Source organism: Dermochelys coriacea, chromosome 4 (genome assembly GCF_009764565.3).
Source record: "Dermochelys coriacea isolate rDerCor1 chromosome 4, rDerCor1.pri.v4, whole genome shotgun sequence".
NCBI lineage: Eukaryota > Metazoa > Chordata > Testudines > Dermochelyidae > Dermochelys > Dermochelys coriacea.
The window spans coordinates 87,385,235-87,402,531 of NC_050071.1; the positions used below are offsets into that span (position 1 = coordinate 87,385,235).

At 38.2% G+C, this 17,297-nt stretch overlaps 1 protein-coding gene across 7 annotated transcripts in view; it reads right to left on the reverse strand.

The window, feature by feature from the left end:
• MICU3 (mitochondrial calcium uptake family member 3) overlaps window positions 1-17,297 on the reverse strand; it is a 166,795-nt gene that overhangs the window by 46,063 nt on the left and 103,435 nt on the right. For 4 of the 7 annotated variants that reach the window (XM_038398887.2, XM_038398885.2, XM_038398886.2 and 1 more), the window contains 3 exons: window positions 7,617-7,688; window positions 6,120-6,158; window positions 115-210 (listed from right to left, as the gene is read on the reverse strand). The exons of 1 other annotated variant lie outside the window; for it this stretch is intronic. In XM_038398887.2, the coding sequence (XP_038254815.2) occupies window positions 115-210; window positions 6,120-6,158; window positions 7,617-7,688 (207 nt within the window). The remainder of the gene's footprint in view (window positions 1-114; window positions 211-6,119; window positions 6,159-7,616; window positions 7,689-17,297) is intronic. 2 more of the 7 variants (XM_038398888.2, XM_038398890.2) reach the window with 2 other exon arrangements.

The window sequence follows — 17,297 nt, forward strand, 5'->3', positions numbered from 1 at the left end:
CTATTTTAAAAAGAAAAGAAATAAGATCCACAACAATGGGGAAAACACTAAAATACAAAAGGAAATAAATAAAATGGCAATTTGTTCATGGACCAGACAGAGGTTTTATTATACCTCTGCAAGATCCGAAAAGAGGGCTTGGCTTGTGCTACGTCTCAATGTATCCCAATAGCTTCTGGGGACAAGGTCCTTTCCATCTGTCTTAAGTACCTGTAGAAGTTTCAAGAAGCACAACTGTTTGAAAACCACAAAACAATCATAAAGAACAACAGCTTATATACTTTAAAATCTTTTCTAACTAATCTTCAAAAACAAGAAAACTGCATGAATTTATCTTTGTTTTTGTTTTTTTCCCTGCACAAAGAAAAGTATTATCACACCCCTTGTAAACCCAAGGTATTTTCAAAAGGGTAATAGTATCGATGTTCATTTCCTTATTAGTCACAATGTGGGTTTTACAAGACTTAAGCGATTAATGCAAAATAAATTAACTACATTAAAAAAATAGTCGGCATTAATCAGAGTTTTAATTGCACTGCTAAACAATAATAAAATACCAATTTAAATTTATTATGAATATTTTTTGATTTTTTTCTACATTTTCAAATATATTGACAAAAATTACAACACAGAATACCAAGTGTACCATGCTCACTTTATATTATTTTTAATAGAAATATTTACACAGTAAAAAAGATTTTAAAAGTATTTTTCAATTCACATCGTACAAGTACTGTACTGCAATTTCTTTATAGTGAAAGTGCAACTTACAAATGTAGAATTATTTTTGTCATATAACTGCACTCAAAAACAAAACAATGCAAAATTTTAGAGCCTACAAGTCCACTCAGTCCTATTTCTTGTTCAGCCAATCACCAAGACAAACAAGTTTACATTTACAGGAGATAATGCTACCTGCTTCTTATTTACAACGTCACCAAAGTGAGAACAGGCATTAGCATGGCACTGTTGTAGCTAGTGTTGAAAGGTATTTATGTGCTAGATATGCTAAATATTTGTATGCCCCTTCATGCTTCGACTTGTAGATTACGCTTTTAAAAATCTTTTTTACAGTGCAAATATTTGTAATAAAAATAGTAATATAAACTGAGCACAGTACACTTTGTATTCTGTGTTGTAACTGAAATCAATATATTTGAAAATGTAGAAAAACATCCACAAATATTTATAATACATTTAAATTGGTATTCTTTTATTGTTTAGCAGTGCAATTAAATCTTTTTTAATCTCACGATTATTTGTGATTATTTTTTTAATCATTTGACAGCCCTACTATAAACAGAAACATTCTGGAGTATATGTAAAGTGAAAATGTATTGGCAAGCTTGTATTATTAGTAATTTCATAATTTTGTCAACATATTAATATATAAATAGATTAGGCTGCTTGTGATAGGAAGCTTGTTTTCTAATTTATGAAAGCATGACATGCACCAATAGCACTATCTAAATAGTTACAAATAATTTAATTCCAACAAAAGATCCATCCTAGTAGTGTTAAGGAAAATAAGAATCAGGTCCACTGAGACTAAGTTCTAGTTGCAGGATATACAGCAAGAAAACCTGATTGTGGGTGTCCACTGATCAAATTTACCATGTGCTCTATTTGAAAGAACTGTAAGCCATATCTTTTTGCCATGGAGGTGCTCTGCAACAATTTTAGAGGCCTGAGACACTTACATCTCTTACTTTTTGCCCCACTTCCCCACTTTACAACTACCCTTGGAGGTCGAACATGATAGCTTCCATCTTTCTGGCTAAGGAGAACTAGATAAGGATCTTGGAGGCAGTCAAGGCTTCTTTTAACTTGGCTACTGTTATCACTGTTGAATGTTCTGTTGCCCTTTCTCCTGTGCCCTTTCCCCCATTAGTCTAGGCCTGATTCCCTACCGTCAGTGCTCCCAACTCCTGTCAGTCTGGCAGAAGAGACAAAGACTGGCAACTGAATTCAATCTTCCAACTACAAGTGGGAAAAATATCCTTACTTTTATTTTTTAAAATGAGCATAAATTGTTGCTATTAAAGATCTTACACGGTCATAAACTATAGAAATACAATGTGATATATGCCATCATGTGCCAGCAATGCCCCTCTGCCATGTACACTGGTCAAACCGGAAAGTCTCTACTCAAAAGAATAAATGGACAAAAATCAGATGTCAAGAATTATAACATTCAAAAACCAGTTGGAGAACACTTCAATCTCCCTGGTCACTCAATTATAGACCTAAAAATCGCAATACTCCAACAAAAAAAAAACTTCAAAAAAAAGACTCCAACAAGAAACTGCGAATTGGAATTAATTTGCAAACTGGACACCATTAAACTAGGCTTGAATAAAGACTGGGAGAGGATGGGTCATTACACAAAGTAAAAACTATTTCCCCATGCTAATTTTCCCCTACTGTTATTCACACCTTCTTCTCAACTGTTGGAAATGGGCCATCCTGATTATCAATACAAAAGTTTTTCTTCTCCTGCTGACAAGAGCCCACCTTAATTGATTAGTCTCGTTATAGTTGGTTTGGCAACACCCATTTTTCATGCTCTGTGTATATATGTCTTCCTACTATATTTTCCACTGCATGCATCCAATGAAGTGGGTTTTAGCCCACTAAAGCTTATGACCAAATAAATTTGTTAGTCTCTAAGGTGCCACAAGTACTCCTCGTTCTTTTTCTGCCCCTATTGTACACTTTGCAGAATCCTGTGGGATTCCTTTTAGGATTTTTAGTATATCTATAAAGCCATATAGATGTTTTGAGGAGTATTCTGCGGGGCTTATTTTTGATTTTCCACACATTCAACATCATATGTATTGAGGAAATTTAGATAGTTGAAAATTTAGAAAGGAGACCTGACAATTTATATTTTAGAAAAAAATCTCTCTTGAAATATTATTCCCAATATTCTGTTAGCACAATATTTTCTCAGCTAACATATGCAGCCTTCATGGCACTCACATTCCCAATTTAGCAAGTAGTAAAATATGGTTACATGACTGAAGACATCATTTAAGTACGTCTTATCAGTGTAATCCACTTAATGCTCATGGGGCTGTCATTTAATTATTATTTGCCTGAAGATGAATCAAAAATCAGAAATGAATTCTGAAATATACTTTCTCTTAATAGTAAAGAGCAATAACAATGTTTTGACACCAAGTGAACGAGTCATCTTACTGAAAAAGAACAGAGAAAAAAATTCACAGAGAACTCTTGGATGAAGTATTTCTGCTTATTGTAGTTCACAATATTTTTGCCTGAAGAGAAATATCTTATATGCTTAGAAATAAGGTATTTTACTTTTGCATGTAGTGGCATTCAGGACAAAGACTTAAATTAGTTGAGATGCCAACCTTGTATATTGTTTAATTTCTCTGAAAATTACAAAGATTTTATAAACAAGTGTAAGACAAAAATGAACAAGATATTCATTTTGTGCTTTCTAATAAAGTCAAAGCAGAGAGTCATTACAAACTAAAATTTTGTCAAATAATTTTTAACTCCTTTTTAAAGTAACCTTTTTTAAATCTGGCACTTATTTATATACCGTATGAGAAAACAAACATCTAAAATTATATTATATGACAAGAGATTTTTAGCCAATAGAACATTATCCCTTTTGTTGATTTGGACCATACATTAAAAAGATAAAAATACTGTTCCCACACCATACAATCTCTGTAATTACAAAAGTCTTACATAAGTCTGAAGATAGTCTATCACTCAACTTTGGAAGAAATCTCTTGTCTGAAGTATGGAATCTCATTCTGGGGAGCTTCCAGAAAGATCCATAAGAGAGTCACCCAATATTAAATACAATATATTGGACCTCCACAAACCAAAATTAATTTTCCACAATTTTTAATATGCTGCAGGTAACAACTGTATACTATTCTGACCAGTATAAGGTTAGGTGCATTAAAATATATTTTGCAGCTAACATTCATAAAAAGTCTGAATAAAAGATAAAAAACTGAATACAATTAGTATGCCTATCCTTTTCATTTCAAATTTAATGTCATGTTATAAAGCTCTTAATCTAAATAGAGATAAACTGGTTTTGATCCAACTGCTGATTTATCATGTTGATTATGTATATTTTAATCTATGAAACTTCATATTTTAAAAAAAATTCTTAAACCATAAAATATTGACAAAATATGCCAAATAAGTAAAAAAAAATGAAATCACTGCCTCAAGAAGTTACATATATTTTTGACCGCCTCATCCTTTATTTAGATACACATACTATTACATAATTATTAATTGAATAACCTGTCTGATAACCACAAAACCTGGTGATGTACTTCATTTATCTGACAAAAACTGATTAATTACTGATGAAGTTAGTATTTCTGAAGCATGCACATTTTATTATTCTACATGTTACTTTTACAATAATGCTCAATAATAAGATTGCATTCAGCTAGTCAAAACCCACATGCAACTCATGCTGTACTAGTCTTAATACACATTCACAGCATGCACCAGCTTAGCTCCAGAGAAATATCATGAGTAATATGAAAAGACATAAATAATCAAACTACTCAGACGCATTTATAGATGCATCTTATGTAAGATGTAGCCTTCAGAGCTTGATACTATGAAGTTGTGAGTACACTCAATTGCCCCAGATTTCAATGGGAGCTGAGGGTGCTCAGGACCTCATAGTTTGGGCTTTCAATGATAGAAATATAAAAGTGTTCATTATTCCAATTCCAGGTCCACATTCATAGCATGCCAATAGATCTAATTCACCATTCACCCATATATTTTATTTAAAACAATTTAAAACCCCTACTGTGCTGACTTATTTTTCTAAATGTGAATATAAAATAGATTTTTTTTACTAGAGTCAGAATATTATTATAAATTTAGAAATGCTTAGAGCTAAGTTTTGTTAAACTATAAAAGGAAGGAAATATAGAGAAATGAAGCACTGAGTCTTTCACGCTGACATAGGGCATGATCCAAAGCACACTAAAGTCAAAAGAAAGGCTTCAATAGACTTCAAGTCAAGACTATAGTGCATACTTTTTGCCTTATCATCATCTTATTGAACAGGTATGTATTTAACATGTCTGTGCTGCCTTACCTGGGCACAATTGTATGAAAGACACAGTGACAGAGTTAAAACGTAGGCATGATCAGAAACAGTACTATGTAAAAGGTTGGTTCTTACCATTTTTTATTTTTGTTAATGCTGCACAGCTACAAAAGTCATGGGAAACAGAACGGTATATACAACTTCAAATCCTATTCCCTTTTCTATAAATGCAGTCACAAACTCCATCCAGCCTAATTATCATGCTAATCTGGCTCAAAAGAATGAATTCCTCCCCATATAACCATGAAGATTGAGGCTTGGGTTCTTCCCTGGCTTTTTTATGCTAGGCAGCCAGGGAGGACTGTTTAAAGGAGTCTAAATCTGCTCTGCTCTGAAAGGGCATTCAGCCAAGGTCAAAGGACAGAGTTCATCAATCTGAAAATTCCTTCCACCCTCTGCCCAAACAGTAATCAAGTGTAATAAAGTCTGTCCTCATCTTGGGCTATGGGCTTCCTCTCTACCAACAGCCCCTGTTCTCATCCTACTCTGAAGTAGTTTTGTTTTATTTTATGCACAAATAGTGCAAGAAAAAAATGGTTGAGACCTTCTCTTCCCCTGTGCTGTGTTAGGATAAGATGCTGGGAAACTGAACGAACCCAAGGAATATGGTTATTATTGAAGGCTCTACCATTATGTCCCATAAAAGGGGATGGAATTTTTATTACTAGTTGTTGTTGGGGGACTTTATTTACCTGGGGTCACCACCCCATCCAGAGCAGGTCTACAATTCCCTAATACACACCTGCTCTTTTTCTCCTTTTTACCTATCCAGAGGCATCCATCTGTCCTCTGGATGGGCCAGTCTATTACTCTATGCCTGTAGCAAATATGTGCAGCCTTCTGTGGCCATGAAGATAGAGTATACTTTTGATTTAATAAGACCCTATACTAGCAAAATTCATTTACTTGATAAAGAGCCAACTGTTATAACAAATGATTCCATCTCACTAGTGAAAACTATATACACAGAAAAATTTTGAGTACATACACTGTTAGTAGAAGTATGATATCCATAGAGTTGAAGGCGCTGACATACGGCAAAAATGGTGAAGTGAAGTACCACATTTCAGAATGAAACCAAAAAGAAAGAGAAAGAAGACAACAGAATAGGTTAAGACAGGCAAGTCTTTATCTGACACGTTACTAGAAATGTTGGTATGTTTTTTTAAACAGTGGCGAGCAAATGGTTTTCTTTTTTTACATCTTGTTTTTAAGACTCTTAAAACAGAAAGAAGTATAGGTTTATCATTAAAACCATGATAAATTTAAGTTACAAGAATTATGCTATTCTATCCCCCTATTTTGTCTCTAACATTCTCAAAAGTTTTCCTTCTAGGATGAAGTTTCTTTTGCTTAGACTTGGCCTAAACATGTCAACAAAATTAACTGAGCAATTAATTTTTTTTGCCAATGTGAAAAAAGTTGTGTCCCTTAGGATGAGAAAATATTCTTTTCTGTGCTTGGGTTATTCAAAAATGTGGTAGCTCCTAAAATTCAAGTTTCTTGTGGTTTGGGGGCCAAGCTCTGGGAAGAGAGCACACAGACAGCCCCAGATAAATATGCTTTTACATTATGCTTTTAAAATTCAAATAAATAAATAAATAAAAGGATTTTGCTGTACACAAAACAGTTGTTGAGCTGAGGGCTAGAATCTACAGCCCCAAGTGGCCAAGTAGCCTTAATGGTAGCCATAGGGATAAGAAGCAGATATATCCAAGTGGTACCTATAATGTGGGGTTTTGGCCCAATTGATTTGCACAGTGCATGAATCCACGCATTTTTCAAAAGGAGGATTGGTAGAGACCTATCACCGAGACACATGGGGATTGCAGGGACACGGGATGGCTGAGTGGGGGTGCAGGCACAAAGGGGGGCAATGGCAGATGTGCCTGACTGAGAGAGGCTAGGGGTCAACTAGGATCTTCATGGGGGAGGCTCCATGACATATTTCTCCCAACCACTCCCAGGCTCCTTCCCAGCAATTACTTCCCCTTACTCCCCAAAGCCTTTGCACTGCTTCTGATGGATGCGGGAAATACTGTATGTTTCTTTTCCTGAATATTTTTTGTTGTTTATATTGTTACATACATACTTGCCCCTAGGACTTGCCCACATGCATTTTGAAATAAATTACTAAAGTAATTGAAACTGGTGTGATTATATTGTGTTATTTTGACAAATAAAATATGCAGAATTTTACAGAATTTTAAAATATTGTGCATATATTTTTTATTTTTTTGATGCAGAATTCCTCCAGGAGTACCTATGATACTCCGCTCAATAAACAGGCTTAGAATCAAATCAACCCTTTATATTGTTAGGAGTTATGTGATTCAATATGGTACCTGGTGTTGCCCAGAAATTTCAAAAGTGATTAGTAACAGTAAATAAATATTCTTCTTAATTAATAAATATAACCACACTTTTGAACTACATAAAAAAAATCCAAGAACTACAAACCTACAGCTATTCTAATTTTACTTACCAACATTATACGTTTCTCTTCATCTCCTTTTCTTTCTCTCTTCTCATTTTTCTTTCTAAATATCTCTTGAAGCTGCAAAACAAGCCAAGTTTATCTTCTGATCCAGGAATAGAGCTACTATGTACATAACAAACAATGCAGAATTGCCACTTCCTGTCAATATGTCTACATACACAGTGCTGTATACATACATACACATGCTGTAAAAAGTTGAGCTATTAAATATAGTTTTAAGAGAAATAAAATTTTATATGACCAGAGATAGATAAATGTTCCAAAACTATACTAAGTGGGTCATAGCCCACGCAAGCTTATGCTCTAATAAATTTGTTAGTCTTTAAGGTGCCACAAGACTCCTCCTTGCTTTTGCTGAAACAGACTAATACGGCTACCACTCTGAAACTTGTCACCTTATACTCAGACTCTCACCTTCTAATCTCCAGCTCTCCTCACCCCCTTCTCTTCCATATGAAAAGGCAAAAATAGTTGTTTGTTTTTAAATAAAATACTAAGTAAACAGCCCCCTTAAAACCACAGATTTTAGAGCAAGGGCCTCAGAGTTTTACATCATTCTCATCGTTTTAGTATCTGAAACTGGACTAGACAAAATTCTGGAGAATAAACTGTTGGGAATAATGCTACAATCCGGAAGTGATGGACCAGGTGACCTAATGGGTCTTTTCCTATCTGCAAGTTCTATAATTCTATGAAAACTCATATCTGCATCTCTTCCTCCTACCCATGAACTAATTACTTCTGGTAAACAGGGCATAACCCCTGGTCATGAGCCAGTAGTTATCTGGTCATTCTATCAGGTCTATTCTATTGACAAGTTTCAGAGTAGCAGCCGTGTTAGTCTGTATTCGCAAAAAGAAAAGGAGTACTTGTGGCACCGTAGAGACTAAGAAATTTATTAGAGCATAAGCTTTCGTGAGCTACAGCTCACTTCATCGAATGCATCTGTATTTTCCACCAAATGCATCCGACGAAGTGAGCTGTAGCTCACGAAAGCTTATGCTCTAATAAATTTGTTAGTCTCTAAGGTGCCACAAGTACTCCTTTTCTATTGACAAGCTGTCGGTGTTGCAATGCTACTGTTCCCCAAGACTAAGGAGCAGGAATGAAGCTCTCAATCTCAACTAGCAGTGGCCAAAGTAGGAACAAAAATCCCTCAATCTTTTGAGCAACAGAAAAAGAATCACCTCTATACTATTCTCTGTTTTGACAGCCTGCAAAACAAGCATCTGAGATAAAAAAATCAGATCTGGATCCCTTGTGTAGTACCACAAAATCTTAAGGAAAATGTGTCATATGTTCCTATGGTCACAGGGTATAATTAATGTAACTAATTTCATCACCTGAATGTGTAAATCAAGAAAATAGATCACTTATCATTAACTACTTAGCAGTGATGGTTCCTGAAGAGTGAAATAGTATGAATTTTCCATTTAAATCTGTATTAACTTCCAACTTCCACCACAATATAGAGCTAAAAATCATAGTAAAAGAAGAATCAAATCTGTTTATAATCAGACCTCTTAAAAAGGATTAGCATAATACCCATGCATAGTTATCTAAATCTTTATAAAGTCTATTTATATACTATGTTAATCATATGTTAGATATAGTCAACTACAAAACATAGGTTTCAGAGTAGCAGCCGTGTTAGTCTGTATTCGCAAAAAGAAACGGAGAACTTGTGGCACCTTAGAGACTAACAAATTTATTAGAGCATAAGCTTTCGTGAGCTACAGCTCACTTCATCGGATGCATTTGGTGGAAAAAACAGAGGAGAGATTTATATACACACACACAGAGAACATGAAACAATGGGTTTATCATACACACTGTAAGGAGAGTGATCACTTAAGATAAGCCATCACCAACAGCAGGGGGGGGAAGGAGGAAAACCTTTCATGGTGACAAGCAGGTAGGCTAATTCCAGCAGTTAACAATATCATCAGAGGAACAGTGGGGGGTGGGGTGGGAGGGAGAAATACCATGGGGAAATAGTTTTACTTTGTGTAATGACTCATCCATTCCCAGTCTCTATTCAAGCCTAAGTTAATTGTATCCAGTTTGCAAATTAATTCCAATTCAGCAGTCTCTCGTTGGAGTCTGTTTTTGAAGCTTTTTTGTTGAAGTATAGCCACTCTTAGGTCTGTGATCGAGTGACCAGAGAGATTGAAGTGTTCTCCAACTGGTTTTTGAATGTTATAATTCTTGACGTCTGATTTGTGTCCATTCATTCTTTTACGTAGAGACTGTCCAGTTTGGCCAATGTACATGGCAGAGGGGCATTGCTGGCACATGATGGCATATATCACATTGGTAGATGCGCAGGTGAACGAGCCTCTGATAGTGTGGCTGATGTGATTAGGCCCTATGATGGTATCCCCTGAATAGATATGTGGACAGAGTTGGCAACGGGCTTTGTTGCAAGGATAGGTTCCTGGGTTAGTGGTTCTGTTGTGTGGTGTGTGGTTGCTCGTGAGTATTTGCTTCAGATTGGGGGGCTGTCTGTAAGCAAGGACTGGTCTGTCTCCCAAGATCTGAGAGAGCGATGGCTCGTCCTTCAGGATAGGTTGTAGATCCTTGATGATGCGTTGGAGGGGTTTTAGTTGGGGGCTGAAGGTGATGGCTAGTGGCGTTCTGTTGTTTTCTTTGTTGGGCCTGTCCTGTAGTAGGTGACTTCTGGGTACTCTTCTGGCTCTGTCAATCTGTTTCTTCACTTCAGCAGGTGGGTACTGTAGTTGTAGGAATGCATGATAGAGATCTTGTAGGTGTTTGTCTCTGTCTGAGGGGTTGGAGCAAATGCGGTTATATCGTAGCGCTTGGCTGTAGACAATGGATCGAGTGGTATGATCTGGATGCCTCTAGCTTTCATCCAGATCATACCACTCGATCCATTGTCTACAGCCAAGCGCTACGATATAACCGCATTTGCTCCAACCCCTCAGACAGAGACAAACACCTACAAGATCTCTATCATGCATTCCTACAACTACAGTACCCACCTGCTGAAGTGAAGAAACAGATTGACAGAGCCAGAAGAGTACCCAGAAGTCACCTACTACAGGACAGGCCCAACAAAGAAAACAACAGAACGCCACTAGCCATCACCTTCAGCCCCCAACTAAAACCCCTCCAACGCATCATCAAGGATCTACAACCTATCCTGAAGGACGAGCCATCGCTCTCTCAGATCTTGGGAGACAGACCAGTCCTTGCTTACAGACAGCCCCCCAATCTGAAGCAAATACTCACCAGCAACCACACACCACACAACAGAACCACTAACCCAGGAACCTATCCTTGCAACAAAGCCCGTTGCCAACTCTGTCCACATATCTATTCAGGGGATACCATCATAGGGCCTAATCACATCAGCCACACTATCAGAGGCTCGTTCACCTGCGCATCTACCAATGTGATATATGCCATCATGTGCCAGCAATGCCCCTCTGCCATGTACATTGGCCAAACTGGACAGTCTCTACGTAAAAGAATGAATGGACACAAATCAGACGTCAAGAATTATAACATTCAAAAACCAGTTGGAGAACACTTCAATCTCTCTGGTCACTCGATCACAGACCTAAGAGTGGCTATACTTCAACAAAAAAGCTTCAAAAACAGACTCCAACGAGAGACTGCTGAATTGGAATTAATTTGCAAACTGGATACAATTAACTTAGGCTTGAATAGAGACTGGGAATGGATGAGTCATTACACAAAGTAAAACTATTTCCCCATGGTATTTCTCCCTCCCACCCCACCCCCCACTGTTCCTCTGATATTCTTGTTAACTGCTGGAATTAGCCTACCTGCTTGTCACCATGAAAGGTTTTCCTCCTTCCCCCCCCTGCTGTTGGTGATGGCTTATCTTAAGTGATCACTCTCCTTACAGTGTGTATGATAAACCCATTGTTTCATGTTCTCTGTGTGTGTGTATATAAATCTCTCCTCTGTTTTTTCCACCAAATGCATCCGATGAAGTGAGCTGTAGCTCACGAAAGCTTATGCTCTAATAAATTTGTTAGTCTCTAAGGTGCCACAAGTTCTCCGTTTCTTTTTACAAAACATAGATTAATGTAATATTACATTTGAGAATTTATAGGCTAAACAGCCAAGAAATACGAAAGTGTTCCTACGGCAACATTAACTAGTCCATGTTGCACATTTAAGATATGTATTATTTTGGTTTACAATTTACTGATGAAATATATACATTCACTTACAAAAAGAAAAGGAGTACTTGTGGCACCTTAGAGACTAACACATTTATTTGAGCATAAGCTTTCGTGAGCTACAGCTCACTTCATCGGATGCATTTGGTGGAAAATACAGAGGGGAGATTTATATACACACACAGAGAACATGAAACAATGGGTTTTATCATACACACTGTAAGGAGAGTGATCACTTAAGATGACAGGACAGGCCCAACAAAGAAAATAACAGTATGCCACTAGCCATCATCTTCAGCCCCCAACTAAAACCTCTCCAACGCATCATCAAGGATCTACAACCTATCCTGAAGGACGACCCATCACTCTCACAGATCTTGGGAGACAGGCCAGTCCTTGCTTACAGACAGCCCCCCAATCTGAAGCAAATACTCACCAGCAACAACACACCACACAACAGAACCACTAACCCAGGAACCTATCCTTCAAACAAAGCCCGTTGCCAACTCTGTCCACATATCTATTCAGGGGACACCATCATAGGGCCTAATCACATCAGCCACAGTATCAGAGGCTCGTTCACCTACACATCTACCAATGTGATATATGCCATCATGTGCCAGCAATGCCCCTCTGCCATGTACTTTGGTCAAACTGGACAGTCTCTACGTAAAAGAATAAATGGACACATATCAGACGTCAAGAATTATAACATTCAAAAATCAATTGGAGAACACTTCAATCTCTCCGGTCACTCGATTACAGACCTGAGGGTGGCTATCCTTCAACAAAAAATCTTCAAAAACAGACTCCAACGAGAGACTGCAGAATTGGAATTAATTTACAAACTGGATACAATTAACTTAGGCTTGAATAGAGACTGGGAATGGATGAGTCATTACACAAAGTAAAACTATTTCCCCATGTTATTTCTCCCTCCCCACCCCACCCCCCACTGTTCCTCAGATGTTCTTGTTAACTGCTGGAAATAGCCTACCTTGCTTGTCACCATGAAAGGTTTTCCTCCCTCCCCCCCTGCTGCTGGTGATGGCTTATCTTAAGTGATCACTCTCCTTACAGTGTGTATGATAAAACCCATTGTTTCATGTTCTCTGTGTGTGTATATAAATCTCCCCTCTGTATTTTCTACCAAATGCATCCGATGAAGTGAGCTGTAGCTCACAAAAGCTTATGCTCAAATAAATTTGTTAGTCTCTAAGGTGCCACAAGTACTCCTTTTCTTTTTGCGAATACAGACTAACACGGCTGCTACTCTGAAACCATTCACTTACAGAAAACTATATGTACAATTTAGACAAGTTAATGTTGCTCTGAATATCTTAATTTATATTTATTAGACCTACATGGGAAATAATTTTCCCGTCCCATGAGAATTTGAGATTTCAAAACATTTTCTTATTCCAAATTCAGATGAAAAGTCAAAATTTTAATTTTCACAAACTGATAACCTGTCTTTATTATAACACAATCTATCTAACAAGTAACTCATTTGCTTATATAATGGTTGAAATACCACATACTTGGCACTCATAAACTACACACTGCATAATTCAAGTAATTATACAGTTAAACTGACTTGTATAAAGTGTAATAAACCGTACTATTAGTGTGATATCATGGTTTTCAGCACTTTTAAAACAGTTTATAGTATATCATATACAGGGCCCAATTATGCATAAGATTTGCATTGCATCTCTCAAAAATTTGTAATATTTTATGCCCTATAGGTGCTGTTGAGATGTCAGCTGTTATGTTTCTCTGTACAGAAAGCAGAATACACATTCTAAATCTAGATAATTTATTTTTCAGATCAAGGAAAACATCAGAGCCAGATTTGTATATGCAGTCCAGATTCTACTCATTGCTTGAGTAGCACAAAAGAGCCACATCCTGACTGCAAGTGGCTAATTGAGAATTCCTCCAGGGGAGGGAAGGACAGAGATGTCACCTGGTACAATACTGATGGAGTGACTACTAAACTCTAACTTCTCCCAATTATCTGACTATGTCAGAACTTTGCTACACTTTGCCAGTTCTCAGCTGGCTATGCGCGCATAAGGTTCATAGCCAGTTTACATCAGTTAAAGCCTAAAGCTTACCCTAGAGCTGGGGCTGGAGCCACTATGGCTTGAGAATCAGAGAGTTAAAACTGACTCCCTGATGGCCTGCTTGTCACAGGAGGGGAGATGCAGATCTTGGCACTGAGAAGAATCTAGCCCATAAAGTCTCCATAAGAAGGAAACAGAGACAAAGGCCAAAAGTGGAAGAACTTAGCACAATACATAATGTGTTAGCATTCTATTGTTCAAAGAAGACAGATCAGAAGCCAATTTATTAAATACAATTTATTCCAAATTCTTGCTAGAATAAACAGCACTTTTGAATCTTGGAAAATGATTCTTCTGCAGGGGAACTCTGTCTGCAAGAGACAATAGCAACTGAATTCCTTTATTTACAGTAGTACCTCAAAGATATGGAGACCAGAGTTTTGAACGGACCAGTCAACTGGACACCACGTGAAATCAGAAGTAACAAATCAGGGAGCAGCAAAGACCAAAAAAAAAAAAAAAAAAAAAATCAAATACTGTACTGTGCCTGTATTCCATCTTAAAGGCTGTATTATATCTGGGCTGCCTGTCCCAACCCCCACGCACAGGGCAGCCACTTACAGCAAAACGCTGGGGCTGCCAGCCTATGGCAGCTGGAGCCAGAAGAGCAGGAGCAGGTCTGGGGTCTGCGCTGCTTTCACCCCCCGCCCCGCCAGGAGGGGGATGCACTGTTTTTATTTCTCTCCCCCGGCTGGAAGGGGAACAGGCTGTTTTCACACACACACAAACAGCCCTGTCAGGAGAAAGACAAGCTTGCAAACTCATGCCTGTGCTGAGTAGGGAGCTCTGCTGCTGTTGAAGCCTGGGCTGGAGTGTCAGCTGCTGGATCTGGAGACCAAACTGTGCTTTGTTCAGAGCTACGAACATTTCAGAGTTACGGACAACCTCTATTCCCGAGGTGTCCATAATTCTGAGGTTCTATTGTAATATAACAGTGAAGGTGCAACAAAAATCAATATTTTACATATCCCTACCAATGTGCTTCACAGATGACAGATTGTTTCAGACCTCATATCCATTACACTTTGGCTTCTTAGCTGAGACTAACACAAATTATGCCAGTTATTATGGTGGAGGTTTTGCCTGCTATAAATTACAGGGAGCCAATGAAGACCCTCATCCTGTAATACACTATGCACAGGCACGCCATATGGGAACAGGTTTCAGAGTAGCAGCCGTGTTAGTCTGTATTCGCAAAAAGAAAAGGAGTACTTGTGGCACCTTAGAGACTAACAAATTTATTTGAGCATAAGCTTTCGTGAGCTACAGCTCACTTCATCGGATGCATTCAGTGGAAAATACAGTGGGGAGATTTATATACATAGAAAACATGAAACAATGGGTGTTACAATACACACTGTAAGGAGAGTGATCACTTAAGATGTGCTATTACCAGCAGGAGAGTGGGGTGGGGGGAGGGAGAGGAGGGGAAGAAAACTTTTTGTAGTGATAATCAAGGTGGGCCATTTCCAGCAGATGACAAGAACATCTGAGGAACAGTGGGGGGTGGAGGTGAAAATAAACATGGGGAAATAATTTAACTTTTTGTAATGACCCATCCACTCCCAGTCTCTATTCAAGCCTAAGTTAATTGTATCCAGTTTGCAAATTAATTCCAATTCAGCAGTCTCTCGTTGGAGTCTGTTTCTGAAGTTTTTTTGTTGAAGAATTGCCATTTTTAGGTTTGTAATCGAGTTCCCAAAGAGATTTCTAGTAACGTGTAAGATAAAGACTTGCCTGTCTTAACCTATTCTGTTGTCTTCTTTCTCGTTCTTTTTGGTTTCATTCTGAATGCTTGATAGAGATCTTGTAGGTGTTTGTCTCTGTCTGAGGGGTTGGAGCAAATGCGGTTATATCATAGAGCTTGGCTGTAGACAATGGATCGTATGGTGTGGTCTGGATGAAAGCTGGCGGCATGTAGGTAAGCATAGTGGTCAGTAGGTTTCCAGTATAGGGTGGTGTTTATGTGACGATTACTTATAAGCACCATAGTGTCCAGAAAGTGGATCTCTTGTGTGGACTGGTTCAGGCTGAGGTTGATGGTGGGATGGAAATTGTTGAAATCATGGTGGAATTCCTCAAGGGCTTCTTTTCCTTGATGATGAAGTCCAGATGATGAAGATGTCATCAATGTAGAGCAAATAGAGTAGGGCATTATGGCGTCACATAAACACTACCCTATACCGGAAACCTACTGACTGCTATTCCTACCTACATGCCTCCAGCTTTTACCCAGACTACACCACACGATCTATTGTCTACAGCCAAGCTCTACGATATAACCACATTTGCTCCAACCCCTCAGACAGAGACAAACACCTACAAGATCTCTATCATGCATTCTTACAACTACAATACCCACCTGCTAAAGTGAAGAAACAGATTGACAGAGCCAGAAGAGTACCCAGAAGTCACCTACTACAGGACAGGCCCAACAAAGAAAATAACAGAACGCCACTAGCCATCACCTTCAGCCCCCAACTAAAACCTCTCCAACTCATCATCAAGGATTTACAACCTATCCTGAAGGACGACCCATCACTCTAACAGATCTTGGGAGACAGGTCAGTCCTTGCTTACAGACAGCCCCCCAACCTGAAGCAAATACTCACCAGCAACCATACACCACACAACAGAACCACTAACCCAGGAACCTATCCTTCAAACAAAGCCCGTTGCCAACTCTGTCCACATATCTATTCAGGGGACACCATCATAGGGCCTAATCACATCAGCCACACCATCAGAGGCTCATTCACCTGCACATCTACCAATGTGATATATGCCATTATGTGCCAGCAATGCCCTTCTGCCATGTACATTGGTCAAACTGGACAGTCTCTACGTAAAGGAATAAATGGACACAAATCAGACGTCAAGAATTATAACATTCAAAAACCAGTCGGAGAACACTTCAATCTCTCTGGTCACTCGATTACGGACCTAAAAATTGCAATTCTTCAACAAAAAAACTTCAGAAACAGACTCCAACGAAAGACTGCTGAATTGGAATTAATTTGCAAACTGGATACAATTAACTTAGGCTTGAATAGAGACTGGGAGTGGATGGGTCATTACACAAAGTTAAACTATTTCCCCATGTTTATTTCCCCCACTCCCACTGTTCCTCAGATGTTCTTGTCAACTGCTGGAAATGGCCCACCTTGATTATCACTACAAAAGTTCCCCCCCTACCCCGCTCCCCTGCTGGTAATAGCTCATCTTAAGTGATCACTCTCCTTACAGTGTGTATTGTAACACCCATTGTTTCATGTTCTTTATGTATATAAATCTCCCCACTGTATTTTCCACTGAATGCATCCGATAAAGTGAGCTGTAGCTCACAAAAGCTTATGCTCAAA